The following is a 13,054-nucleotide window of genomic DNA, read 5'->3' on the forward strand; positions in this document are numbered from 1 at the left end:
CAATCTTGCACCTTCTGCAATGGGTGGCTCGCGTATACGGACAGGACATGGCTGCGACAGGCTTCCCAAATCCACCTTCGCTTTTATAGCCATGGTCTCTCATCTTGATTACATGAAGTGATTTACAATTACTACTCTGAAATATGAATTACATCTGTAATAATCACATACATGTAATAGAATGTTAATAGTACATTTCCCTTTTTTAGGAAATGACCTGTATGTATCTGTGTGACATCAATAAATGGATCAGGTGCTGCATTGTCTTTAGTTACATTGATAATATTTATTTATGGTGAAACAGTGGTGGAATATCGCTGTTGCTTTCGTATAAATGAAGCGGACATACCTGCGTGGCCGCGATCTAATCCTGTTTACATAAAGTAAACTTGCTCCCGAGCAGGTTTACGCTTACGGCTCTGTTGCTATGACAGCAAGTCCCGGATGAGCTTCGGGGAACCGAACGATCCAGGATCACGCGAAATCGTCAACAATCTAATCCAGCTAACTTACTTAGCGAGGTACGAAGAACGGGCCCCTGGAAACTACACCCACATTAATGTTTTGTTTTGGGCAGGGGGGTGTTTGAATGCACTGACACCTCTCAGCTTCCATAGCCATCCTTCATGGATGAAGACCCAATAAAAACACAAGAAGTGAGTCTTATTTTGAATCTTGGAGACAGTTTATTGCCATCATGTTGTCTGCAGGTAGAGCCTGAGATTGGTTCCTGATACAACCAAAACAACAACAAAAGACAACCCAACACATACAGAGAGAAAACAACAACAATAACAAAAAAGCAACTGAGGGGGTCTGGGCCAACAGGAAGAGGGCTACACCATGATGTCATCATATCCATATCCGTGTTTCGAGTTCTGAAGCGATAACACGCCGTAATGTCACAGATTCTGAGGTCATGATTAGAGCAGAGGTGCAGGGAATGGGCACAGCCTGTCAGTGAGGGGAGTTCTAGAATGTTCTGGAATTCTGCCGAGTCATGGCTGCTATGGCAACACCCCACCCCCTCCAAGTCCCTCCCCCATTCCACCTCAAAAAACAACAAAACTAACCAAAGAAAAAGAATAATGACTAAAATCAGCTTTATGAAGTAAAACAAACTTTACTGTTTGATTCTAAGTTAACACACAAACACACAAACAGATGCCCAACACACACACACTCAACATACACAAACACATACACTAACTCAACGGTTTGCGTGAGGGCAAAGAAACTCCCTTTAGCAGCATCCACAATAACCAAGTATTAATGACACGTATAACTTTAGGATAATTATATTAATAAGTGATGATGACTGATGACATCATAAACCAAAGGTCAAACATGGAGGTTGGTTAAAATACGCAGTACATGATGTGATACACAAATGAAAAACAAACAGCCAATCGGAGGCCCAAGCTGGAAAAAAATCTAAAAAATAAAAATAATAATTAAAAAACTAATTTTCCCATCAGGCCCGGCAGTGGAAGCAGGTTTAGAGATTGTCCTGTGATTGGTCAATTCCAGAGATTCTGCTGACATCATGCTTCTCAGGCCAACTGCAATCACTTTCATTTTCATCATAATTATCGTCATCGTCATGGCACTGACTCCCTCTTGCAGCAGGAAGGAGCGCTGCCATTGGTTGGTTCTAACCTTTTTATGAAAAAAGCCTTAAAAGCCACAGAGCTCATAGTTGCTCCACTTGTTAACTCCCAGAATCCTCTGCTTTGAGTGGGTGGAGTGTGCGCAGTATCGCCAACTCTCCCAGCCCCTCTTGGCAGTAAACTTGTCTTCATTAATTCAGTGCGAATAAAACGCACATAAAACGCTGCGTTCGCTGTGACGCAGGAAGCTGGAAATTTGTTTCCTATCTTAAAGATGTGAAGTGAACACAACACCAGCAAAAATATGTGTGTGTAAATGTCATGTTTGAAAAAGAGAAGAAATTAAAAGCAACCTGAAACAGGTGGAGGCCACAATTTCCAGGATCCCTACGTGCCAGGAAGGCAGCAGTGAATTTTCCCATCCTTCTTGAATTGGATATAATGTAAAAAGTGTCACATCCTTACAGCAGGAATCTTGTATCACACCTGACATGCTGTAGTGTCTGTTACTTCTTCAAAAACAAAACGCTTACTGTATATCAGCTTCTTCTCTCCCTCAAAACCTTCTCCTTCTCAATACATCTCCCAGAATTCCTTGCTTATCTAGCCCTACATAAACAAATCCATCCCTTCATGATTATGTCTCTGAGCTCCAACATCAACTCCCACCTTGGGACATCATCATGTGTTACGCATCACTTGCATTTCCCACGATTGCCAGAGACGGTGAACCTACCGTCAGGACATTTCACGTGTTTAAAAATCAGATTTAACATTTCAAATATACACACACAGCTCTTAAAAACAAACATCTGACAGGTAAGACAAGCGCAGCACCTACTACTACTCCTCTCTGCACCTCTTCTTCCTCAGGGGCCCATTTACACTCGCCGTTCTCACCCTCAACTTCTCCATTTTTGTTTTGCTGTTTTTGCAAATGCCCCATTGGCACTTATTATTCCTGCACTGACGCTTTTACCCTGACTAGCAAGTGCCGCACAGCCGCTTTCTTTGGTTTGTAGCACTCAGCGATGCTGCATTCAAATCACATGGGAGAAGATGTAAATACAAGTTTACTGTTTCTGATTAAATTCCTAATCATCAGTTTGAGGGTTGAAGTGAGTTTAACAAGCTGTACAATCTGTAATTCCCATGGAACTTGAATGCAGCGTAGGCTAGGCGAAGCTCACAATTTCACCTATTCTTCACCTGCTAGCACTAAAAGCTAAAAAAACCCCTCATCAAACACAAAAACACCACCCTGCTAACTGACGTCCTTTATCTTTAAAACAAAATTAGCTTCACCAGCAGACATGTCGGCTTTAAGGCACCTCGTTAACACAGTGATCAACGCCCGAACATCAGCCATCGGTGAAATTTAAAAAAGAAAAAAAAAGCTAAATCATTACGTGATCAAAGTCTGACAGAACGACAAACTCCATAAAATAGAATAAAACAAATTGAAATTCAATTTTTGCACGTCAGCATTGCTAACAGCTCACCTGTGCTAAGCTAAAAGCTTCACAAACACACGCACAGCAGGACAGAGGATACAAGGTGTGTAAAAGTGCTCAAATGCACACACGTGCACACACAACCACACTCTCAGCCGATTCTCTACAGCATCAGGATCACCCCATGTCCCGCAGTCAATCAGGAGCCTCCATGTTCAGGAGGTCAGAGGTCAGATCGGTGTCTCCTTGTTGTTATTGTTGTTGTTGTTTTTGAGGTCCGGTGCGCTGAACTGCCGCCTCATCCTGGGCGGAGTGTTGAAAGCCCACACCCCTGGCGGCGGCACAATGCCCAGTAGCATGTCAGCAGGAAGGGCCGGGGCCCCTGACCGCGGCAGGCTGTGGTAATGGGGGTGAGGGTGAGGTCCAGGTTGGAATGGTGCATTGTGGGGGTTGTAGTAGGGATGGTGGTGGTGGTACTGATGGTGCTGGCGTTGATTATAAGGGAAGCCTCCGTCTCTGTCTCTGTCCCCGTCTCTGCTTCCTCCTCCTCCTCCTCTGCCTCCTCCTCCTCTCTCCCCCCCTGGCCCAGGGGAAAACCCCCTCCTCTGTCTTGGTCGCCCCTGGTGACCACCGTTGCCACCGCCGCTGAAGTGCTGGTCATTGTCGTAGCTCCCGTTGCCCTGTGGCGAGCTGTCCAGGGAGTTTCGGCGGTAACGACGTTGCTGGTTTTGGTTGTTGCCCTGGTTGTTGTAGTGGTAGCCACCCTGGTTGCCCTGGTTACGCTGCTGCCAGGCACGATGAGGGCTGGGGGTGCGCATGCGAGGAGGCTGAGCTGGGAAGGGGAGGGGCAAGAGACCAGGGAGTTGACCTTGTGGGGGAGGCGGAGGTGAGGGAGAACCTGTAGCTTCTCCTCCCCTGTTCTCCTTCTGCTCACCAGCATCAGTTCCTGCTCCTCCTCCCTCGCCCAGACCCAGAGCTTGCAGGGCAGCGCTAGCGGGTCCCCAGGACAGCCGGTGGGCAGGGTTACTCTTAAAGGGGAACTTGAGCTTGCACTCCTGGGGAGGGATGAAGCGACCGGTTCCCGGGAGGTGGATCGGGACAGTGGGGGTGTTCTGACCTGGAAGAGTTGGAGGAGCAAGGGCTGGGGTCAGGGCACAGACTGTAAATAAAAGATGGACACAGTACAAGCAACCGACTCAGCTAATTCCAGATCATTTGATAGGTTTATCGATGACGATCAATAGTGGGGACTTCTAACGGTACAGCCACACCCCCGTGCTCACCTTGGCTTTGGTTCTGTCCTCGCAGCTTCTTGGTGATGTTCTGCTGCTGCAGGTTCAGGAGCCGCTGCTGCTCCTTTTTCATCCAGCGGAGCCGCCCTCTCCTGAATGCCGGGTCCTCATCCATCAGCCGCTGAACTCTGACCTCTGGGTGGTTGGGGCAGTCGTCGTCTTCGTCCACGTCCCCGTCTCTCTCTCTCTGAGGGGATTCTCCTCCCTCACCATTCATGTCGTCGTCCTGGAAACAAGTCAAACAAAAATTAACACTGGAGGAGGCAACAATGGTTTGACGGGAGGTGCGAACGTACCTGAACAGGTATGATGCTCTCCATCTTGATCATTCTATCTCTCAGAGCTTTGATCTCCTCGTCCTTCATGTTGTTCTGCAGCTTCACCTCCTGCAGAAGTCGCGCACGTTTAGCTCTGCTCCACTAGCACCATCCTCAGGTTGTGAACAAAACAAGCTTAGCATAACTCACCTCCAAAATATCTGTCAGCTTATCGATGTGAGCCTTCAAATCGTACACGCCTCTCTTCTCTCCACCTTCCACTGTCTCTCCTCCTCCACTACCACCACTTCCTCCTCCTCCTCCACCTCCTCCTCCTCCCTCTTCAGCGGCAGGGCTCCTCTCCTCTCCGATGCCCACAGTGTCGCAGACGTCCTGGGCCACGGCCCTCCAGCTCTCCCTCTCGTTGGTGTCCTTCTTGGCGTACATGCGGCACAGCTCCTTCATTTTGACGATGGAGAGCGCCTCGATCTCCTGACGGGAGTGACGGAAGTCTCCCAGAGCCACCTGAGGGGGCGCCACACACAGAGGAACAGTTTAAAGAAGAAGAAAAAAGAAAACATCAAAATGCTCCTCCTCTAATGTCCTCTGGACTGTTTGTGCTGGTTAATTTAATAGTAATAATAATATATAGTTTATTGATCTCTATAGGGAAATTCCTCTCTGCATTTAACCCATTCATTCAGTGAAGCAGTGGACAGGGACGGTACCTTGCTCAGGGATACCTAATAGTACCCGTTTAGTGGATTCAAACCCCCGACCTCCGATCATGGGGCCACCACTCGACCTACTGAGCAATCCCTGCCCCTGGATTTGGTGGATTTACTGTTAATCCACCAAATTTGTCCACAGATTCTTGTTCCTGCAGGTTATTATCTACATCAGATACAATGACATCATCACATGGCCTTGGAACCACATATCAATGGGCTACAATAACCCTTTTTTAGTATCAAGGCTCCGGAAACACCTCATAAAATGTACAGTGCACAATATATTATGACGTGTCAGGTTGCCTGACAGCCACCTAGCAATGGACTTCAATGGTATTTACACAGTAAAGCAGGGCCTGAGCGTTGCACAGAACCCACAAAAATGGGCAAATCTGGACCCACTTAGGTTTGTAATTTGCCTCTCTATGTTTTGGTTTGATATCTTCAGACAGTCACATAATTTATCACACACAGGCTGAACAGACCAATCCACACTGTATCATGGGTATGTACTAGTTGTACTACAGACCATCCAAGAACTCTGAGCTCTAGTGGACTTATTTTTTACACTAATTAGCTGATACCAGTGTCAGTGTGACGCTCCGTACAGTCTATGGATTGAGAACTCAACACAGTGGCAGGCAAAATGCTACAGCCGAGGCTTCAAAATGTGGAAAGGAAAAGGAAATGTGGCATTAGCTACGATTATCTGTTATACAGAGTTTATGGTAACGCAGCAAAGTCTGTAACAATCTACTTATGCTGGCTTTAATGGGAAATGCATCATATATGATTCTCATGATTTACCACTCATATGTTGTGTTTGACTGGAGCGATGGAGTCTAACTAATTGGGAGTCTGTCTAAGTAAGTCCTTAATCTTTGGTAAACTGCATCTTGGATTAAACCAAAACGTCCAACACTACAGAGCAGTCTAAAGTGCCCACCTGGAGCCGTCTCCAGGAGGGTTTAATGGTTTAAAGGACACGTCCAGTGTATTTTTCAAGGTAAAGGTTTAATTCTTTGCCCCTGAATGCACAGATATGGGAGCATCTATTAGAAAACGTTCAAAAATGTTTATCTGTCCCTCTGAAACCAGACAGAAAACACTGATATCACGTGTGTGTGTTTGTGAGACCTCGTAGCAGATCTCTTTGACGGCCTGCATGCGGAGGTCCTCCATGGTCACCCGTTTGGGGTCTTTGCTGATCCTCCTCCTCTGAGGGATCTGATAGACTCGCAGAGGCTCCCTCCTCTTACCGCTGCTGGGCAGACCGCAGCGCTTTACTATGGACTGCACCTGGACACAGACACACAGGTGAGCCGGGGAACAGCCACTAAGGTCTTTATGTGAAGTCACAGCTACATGAGGAGCTATGAAGGAGCAGCTCGAGGAGCTGGTACCTTATTAGCTGGCAGCTTCTCTCTCAGGGAGGAGATGAGCCTCCAGCTTTCCTCACAGGATCGTTTGTCCGAGTCGTCCCCGCTGTCGCTGTCTGCGTACTGCACACACAGAGAAGGTTAAACACCAGAAGCAGTCACCACACGAGCTCACGTGGAGGAGAAACTCACCAGTCGGTGTTGCTCCAGCAGCAAGTCAGCCTCCTCCTTCTCTTTACGGTACTGAGTCTCCACGTCCTGCAGTCTGCAGCACACACACACACACACACACACACACACACACACACACACACACACACACACACACACACACACACACACACACACACACACACACCAAACAACCAATGAGATGATCAGTAATCAGGCAACAGCTCTGATATCTGACGTGGTTTACAGTGTGTCTAGAGATGCTATCTGAAACCCAAACTTCAGGGTGTAGTAAAGGTACGTCTACCTCTTCTCCATCTCCAGCTTGATGTCGATGCCTTGTTTCTCCAGCAGCTCTTTCTGGGCATAGTTCCAGTCCTCCGGCTCCTCCTGCTGCTCCATCGTGGCGCTGCGCTCCCTCTCCAGCCTCGCCTGTTCCGGGTGGTTGAATCGAAACACGTGGTTCTTCCCCATGACGATGCGGTTACCTAGAGACGGAAACAGACAGGAAGCGGAGTCTGAGGCCGGCTGCTGGTTTTGGGTGGTGTATTTACTCCATCGATCAAACCTTCTTTGTTTTTCACGTGATGCATAATAAGCTGTAAACTAAAGGGAAACCTGATGTAACAGCTGCAGCAGCTGTGTAACGGCAGGTGCTTCCTGTTTGTTTAAAGCTGCCGGGTGTGTTTCTGTACCTTGTTTTAATATGACGGCGTCTGTGATCTGCTTCCCATTAACGTAGGTCTCTGCTCCGACTAACGGCTCCAGAGTGACCACCACTGCAGAGGGAGACACAGAGAGTCCAAGCAAAGGAAGAAAAACTCATCAGGAGAACTGAAAGACAGAACTGTGAAACACGAGGATATGACTCATGAGCATGAAACAGTCTGAAGGCAGGAATCAGCAGCAGTGATGGATGTTTTATGGGGGCTTCATCAAAGACTTTAATATCTGGGCTTCCTCCTGTAACATTAGCAGAAAGGTTGATCCAAAATCCAGAGACAGAGACCTGGATCTGAAAGTGGTGTGGCCACAACTGCAGAGGCCTCGAGGTCTCACATAGAGACATGCACCAAAACCAGGGATTGTGCTACAGCGCTCAGGGTAACAGCAGCAGACACACACACACACACACACACAGAGGGTGAGCAGGGCAGGTGTAGGGAGGTTGGGGTTGGGGGGAGGTTGGAGGGTGGGCACAGGAAACATGGGCGTGAACATGAGGATGATGTCACCATGACAACAAGTAACAGGGACTAATACCTGACAGATTTCCTGGCAGCTTTCACAGAAAGAGAAGAAGAAAGAGAGTCACTCACTGAGCACACACACGGCTGTTTTTCAAGCTTTCAATGAAAACAGAAACAGAGCTGCAGGTTTCACAGCTTCAGACTCCACACACGCTCCTAGAACAAAGATCTAATGCCGACACACAGACCAGACTTCTAAGGTGAGACAGGAACCTTCCCCCTCATAATCTACTGTACATTTATGCAAATTAGCCCCATGTGATACCACATTTGTATAATATATTTTAGTGTCAGTACGCAATTGAAGCTAATATATATAGAAACACACACTCAAACCTTTCTAATCAACATGTCCTGGCTGCAAGGTTTCTAAATCCACACATCATACACGTCGCGCATGTGGCGCCATCATGTGTTAAAGAAAAGTACTGCAGGACCTTTTTATTCCTTCTTGTCTTAAACTTTCACAGACAGGTTTGAGTGTGCTCTCAGTCTTTGAAGATGAACATAAGCCAGTGAAATCAGGAGGTGTAATGTGACAGAACTCAAGAGCACATTTGTCTGCCATGGTGACTTAGTCGAGTCATTAGTCATGTTAATGATCAACTCAGCCGTCTGCAGGTCTGACTTTAAACCCAGCTGCTGCTCAAACATGTCAGAGAGCTTATTTTGAGGAGTGATGGAAACCAAACCTGATTAAAAATGCATTTTCAAATCCATGTTTTTATTTCTGTTATGCTCACACTGCCACAGCAGCACGGCATGACTAACCGTTCAAAATCATCTTTATCTATGTCACCCTGGGAGCAGCCCCTCTGTCTGAAGCAAGCTGCTGGAGCTCCTTTCTTTGAAGGACAGACTGCAGGTGTGCTCACAGCTGGCTATATTACTGATATGACCTCTTTATGACATCATACAGATCCTATAATAGAAACAAAAACTGTGCACAGTGAGCAGGGCAGGCTGCTGACAGATATGTTCACTACATCATTATTACAACCTCACACCACGTTTGATAATAAGAAAAACTTCCAGCACTGTACAGGAGATCCATGACAGCAGACTGTAGAATAGGCCAACTATGACGCAACAGGTGGTAATAATGAAGCGGATTTTAATAAATAATAATTACAACTGTAGTTTGTACTTTTATTCTTTTATAACTTCAGATGTTAAACAGTTCCAGGTAAAGAGTAGAATATGTTTCTCTGGTGTCTGTAAAGTACTGAACGGCTCGTGGTTCAGGCCAGGTTATCACGCAGTGAACTTCAGGAGCTGATCAGTTTATACCAGCAGAGGGCGCTCAAAGCACAGGACCGAGGCTACTTAAACTCTGCACAATGAAGCTGTTTGAACACAGAACACCAGTGTAGCAGAGCAGAGTCAGCCAATCAGGGAACAGAGTGTCAGACATGTGACCAGGTTTATACAAGGAGTAAAAATCTCACCTTCTCCCTGCTCGTTGGTCTCACTGACAAAAACGCAGTGAATCTCCTTTATGAACTGACCCGACAGTTTAATGTCCACGTCCTGCTGCCCGACCCTGGCACACACACACACACACACACACACACACACACACACACACACACACACACACACACACACACACACACACACAGAGGAAAAAACTTTAATGTAAACACCTGCCAAGTTAGTTATACAACTCCACCAGGATTAAAGATGAAGGTGCAACTTCTCCTGCAATAAAACTAACGGAGGAGCTTCTGATGTCCAAAATCATAAAGCTGTTGCGTGTTGTTGTTAGATAACTGCGAGTCTCGTGTCTGATAAGATGATATGTAACGAGACTCATTGTCATTGTTCTCAACAAGGACTCTGTGGATCATTATTGATGTGGTAACCTCTGCACGAGCAGATTTCTGCATGCACTACATGTAAACAGTGTCGTTACTTCTACTACTACTACTGAAGTAAAGCAGCTAAACTAGTGATAGACTTGTGTCTGTATGTAATTTGTTGCTTTCACACGGAGGTGAGCTGAGGCGTCTCTGACCTCTGGTCTCTTCACAGGACGACTAAAACTATTTCTAACTTTAGACTCAATTTATCAGATTTTCTGAGCAAAGACCAGCAAAGCGATCGATTAACTGATGAAATCACAGCTGACCTGGTCACGCCCTCCTTGATGTAATACAGGAGGCACTCAGACATCAGAGGGTCTTCATTCAGGTTGACCAGGTGAGGCGTCTGTAACACATACACACAAAATTGAGTTTTATAAACAGCGTAATTTACCAAAGTGAAGCATGAATGAAGACAACACAATTAAAGTGAATGCTGACATTGAGTCGAGGTTGTTTTTACTGAGCTGAGCTGTCAAAACTGGTCGTTAAGGGCAGAGTGGAGGCTGTCAGATGTCGTCTTTATGAGGCAAAGATTTAAAAGTGTTGGTGAGGTCGTGGTACGGAAAGAAAAGCTGCTGCGTGATCGATCATCTCTCAGTTTTAATCTGGATTTCAAACATCTGCTCAGCAGACCGATTTTACCTCAAAGACCAGAGAGACTTAAAAGCAAACAGTGACATCATCACTTCCAAAGCTGAGTGTGACTCGACACAGGTGCTTATGAGCAGCAGACACTCGGCTCTGACTTTGACGAACACTCCCAGGCATGAAGTAAAACCCATTTATCGGCTGTTCTAACAAAACAAATCTCCAACTAACTCAAAGGGTAGATTTAACCTGACATAAAGGTGAATTCAAACAATAAATACACAGTTTGAAGTACCAGCAGGAACTACAGCTGCATTATTGTGCGTCAGCAGGTGATCACACAATCCTAAACTTAAAGTATTACTAAACCAGAGAGAAAGGTTAAATATACACTCACTCCTTTAGGAGAGAAGACGCCCAGTGTTCCTCCATCTTCCTTTATGGACACGCCCATCTCCACCAGCAGGGACTCTCTGAGGGAGTGAATGAGAAACAGAGACATCAGTCACCATCCATGTTTCTTCTCTTTGTTCATGTTTCCAAATGTTTTCCCCTGTGAGTTACTGAACAAACACACTCAGCTTTTCCACCTAAACACTCTAAACACTACAGTTCCCATGAGCCTCGTGTGCCATGGTGAATAAAGGGTCATTAAGCCTGTTGTTGCCTTTATGAACCGTGTGAAATACCAAAAGTCGCATCACTCGACTGACATAAACCGCGCTTCGGTGGGTTTCTAGACTTTTAAACCTTGCGTGGTTGCTGTTGCCGGGTTACAGACAAGAGTTTTTGACTCCATGTCAGTGCAGACGCTCCAAGACTTCCTGCTAATGCAGACGAAGATGCAGCAGCTGAGATGAGACTTTTTCTACTCCTACACCTGCCCTGAGGTTTTGTCTGATAAGCGCAGGAGAAAAAGAGCCCACGACACCAGTACGAACGCTGATGCTCACGGTAGCGTTAGCACTTTTACAAGTGACAACAAAACACATTGACTAAATTAACTGAAGACATGTAAAAAGCTCAGAGTCAAATAAAACGAACCTCTCCAGACGAATAGATTCTGTTTTTCTCAGTTTCTCCTCCCATGTCTCGTTCAGCTCAGCGATGATTTTCTCTGTTTCCTTAAAGCAAAAACACACAAGCGTATTGTACTATAAACGCATGACTATAAAACGTCTTCATTCTCACTCAAAAAAGGTGAAATAGCAGCTCCTGTTTGCAGTTTAATCATAGATGTACAGAAAACTGTTCGTGGATTTCTTTTAAACTGAGAAAATCTAAAAAGTTGAGGCTTCCCAGACACGTTCTGAAGTTGTAAGTCAGTTTTTTCATTGGATTTCCAGAAAACTATACAAAAAATAATATATCTTTCTGACAGTGGAAGCCACATGTTTCACAAATTTAGATATGATGGAATTATGACCCGGAAACGTGCGAGGTGATAAAACGTCTCGCCCTACCATCAGTCTCTCAGCTGCTTCCTCTTTGCTGATGTTCTCTGTGGACTCTCCCTCCTCCCTTTCCTCTCCATCCTCGATCAGCTGATCAGGGTCAACGGGTGTGTCCCCTTCAGATACCGGCTCAGCGCCTGCACAGGAAATAAAACATTTATTACAAAAACATAATGGACCACTTTTGTATTTTTTTTATTTAAGTGATTAAACACAAATGCACGGTCTTATTAGATTCCCAATAATCCACATAAACACATAGGGTGACCTGGAGGGGCGGGGCCATTCTCAGGCGTGATCCCATTGGATGTGAGAGCCAGCTGAAGAGGGGAGGGGGACGCACCTGCGACACCACCGGGGCCGTTGTTGATGTTGTTGTTGTTGTTGACTGAAATGCAGAAAGAGAGCAGGGAAGAAAAAAGTGAAAAGGAGGAGGTTTAATTTCTAACATGCTGGCATCTCAGCAATCCTGCTTATGTAACGACAGCTTGTAAATATCCTCACTGACACACACACGCACACACACACACACACACACACACTCACACACACACACACACAGAGTTGCTGTTGTCTGTAAATAACCGTCTCTACAGCCTGCTGCACATAGACATGCCGTTCATACCAGGTCCAAATGAAAGAACAACAGCATGTGATGTGTACAGTTTATTAGGCTGTAAACAGACTGCATTCCATGTTTATATGAAGTGCAGTCTGAGTATCACATGCACAGCGTTTCTGTGTTTAGCAATGCATAGTGTTCACAATAGAAAAGCACATGCACTTTTTGACATGGAGAGATCAAAATCATGCAGCAGCAAGATAATGATTAACCTCATGTTGTGGACAGATAACAGATAACATCACATTTTCTCTTGGTTGAAGTTAAAGATTATGAGCTATAGCCCTGCTCCTTCCCTCTGCTAATGCATTTGTATTAGGCTCTAGTCACACGGGGCTGGAGACCCGTTGACAACCACCTGTTGCAACTGAAAAACTT

At 45.8% G+C, this 13,054-nt stretch overlaps 1 protein-coding gene across 3 annotated transcripts in view; it reads right to left on the minus strand.

Moving 5' to 3' along the window:
- Positions 1 to 1,045: 1,045 nt before the first annotated feature.
- Positions 1,046 to 13,054, minus strand: part of LOC146578588 (kinesin-like protein KIF1C) — a 31,314-nt gene continuing 19,305 nt past the window's right edge. The window contains exons 14-28 of one of the 3 annotated variants that reach the window (XM_085259661.1): positions 12,323 to 12,442; positions 12,064 to 12,191; positions 11,645 to 11,724; positions 10,998 to 11,073; positions 10,276 to 10,355; positions 9,593 to 9,687; positions 7,590 to 7,673; positions 7,202 to 7,382; positions 6,916 to 6,988; positions 6,748 to 6,846; positions 6,482 to 6,643; positions 4,824 to 5,138; positions 4,653 to 4,742; positions 4,348 to 4,582; positions 1,046 to 4,181 (exon numbers count right to left, since the gene is read on the minus strand). In XM_085259661.1, the coding sequence (XP_085115787.1) occupies positions 3,295 to 4,181; positions 4,348 to 4,582; positions 4,653 to 4,742; positions 4,824 to 5,138; positions 6,482 to 6,643; positions 6,748 to 6,846; positions 6,916 to 6,988; positions 7,202 to 7,382; positions 7,590 to 7,673; positions 9,593 to 9,687; positions 10,276 to 10,355; positions 10,998 to 11,073; positions 11,645 to 11,724; positions 12,064 to 12,191; positions 12,323 to 12,442 (2,705 nt within the window). In that variant the 3' untranslated portion in view covers positions 1,046 to 3,294. Of the gene's footprint in view, positions 4,224 to 4,347; positions 4,583 to 4,652; positions 4,743 to 4,823; positions 5,139 to 6,481; positions 6,644 to 6,747; positions 6,847 to 6,915; positions 6,989 to 7,201; positions 7,383 to 7,589; positions 7,674 to 9,592; positions 9,688 to 10,275; positions 10,356 to 10,997; positions 11,074 to 11,644; positions 11,725 to 12,063; positions 12,192 to 12,322; positions 12,443 to 13,054 lie in introns of all 3 variants that reach the window. The other 2 variants (XM_085259652.1, XM_085259642.1) reach the window with 2 other exon arrangements.

The sequence above is a fragment of the Mchenga conophoros genome, linkage group LG3 (assembly GCF_057382185.1).
Source record: "Mchenga conophoros isolate Kocher_MC1m ecotype Shallow Benthic linkage group LG3, M_conophoros_male_GT1.1, whole genome shotgun sequence".
Lineage (NCBI taxonomy): Eukaryota > Metazoa > Chordata > Actinopteri > Cichliformes > Cichlidae > Mchenga > Mchenga conophoros.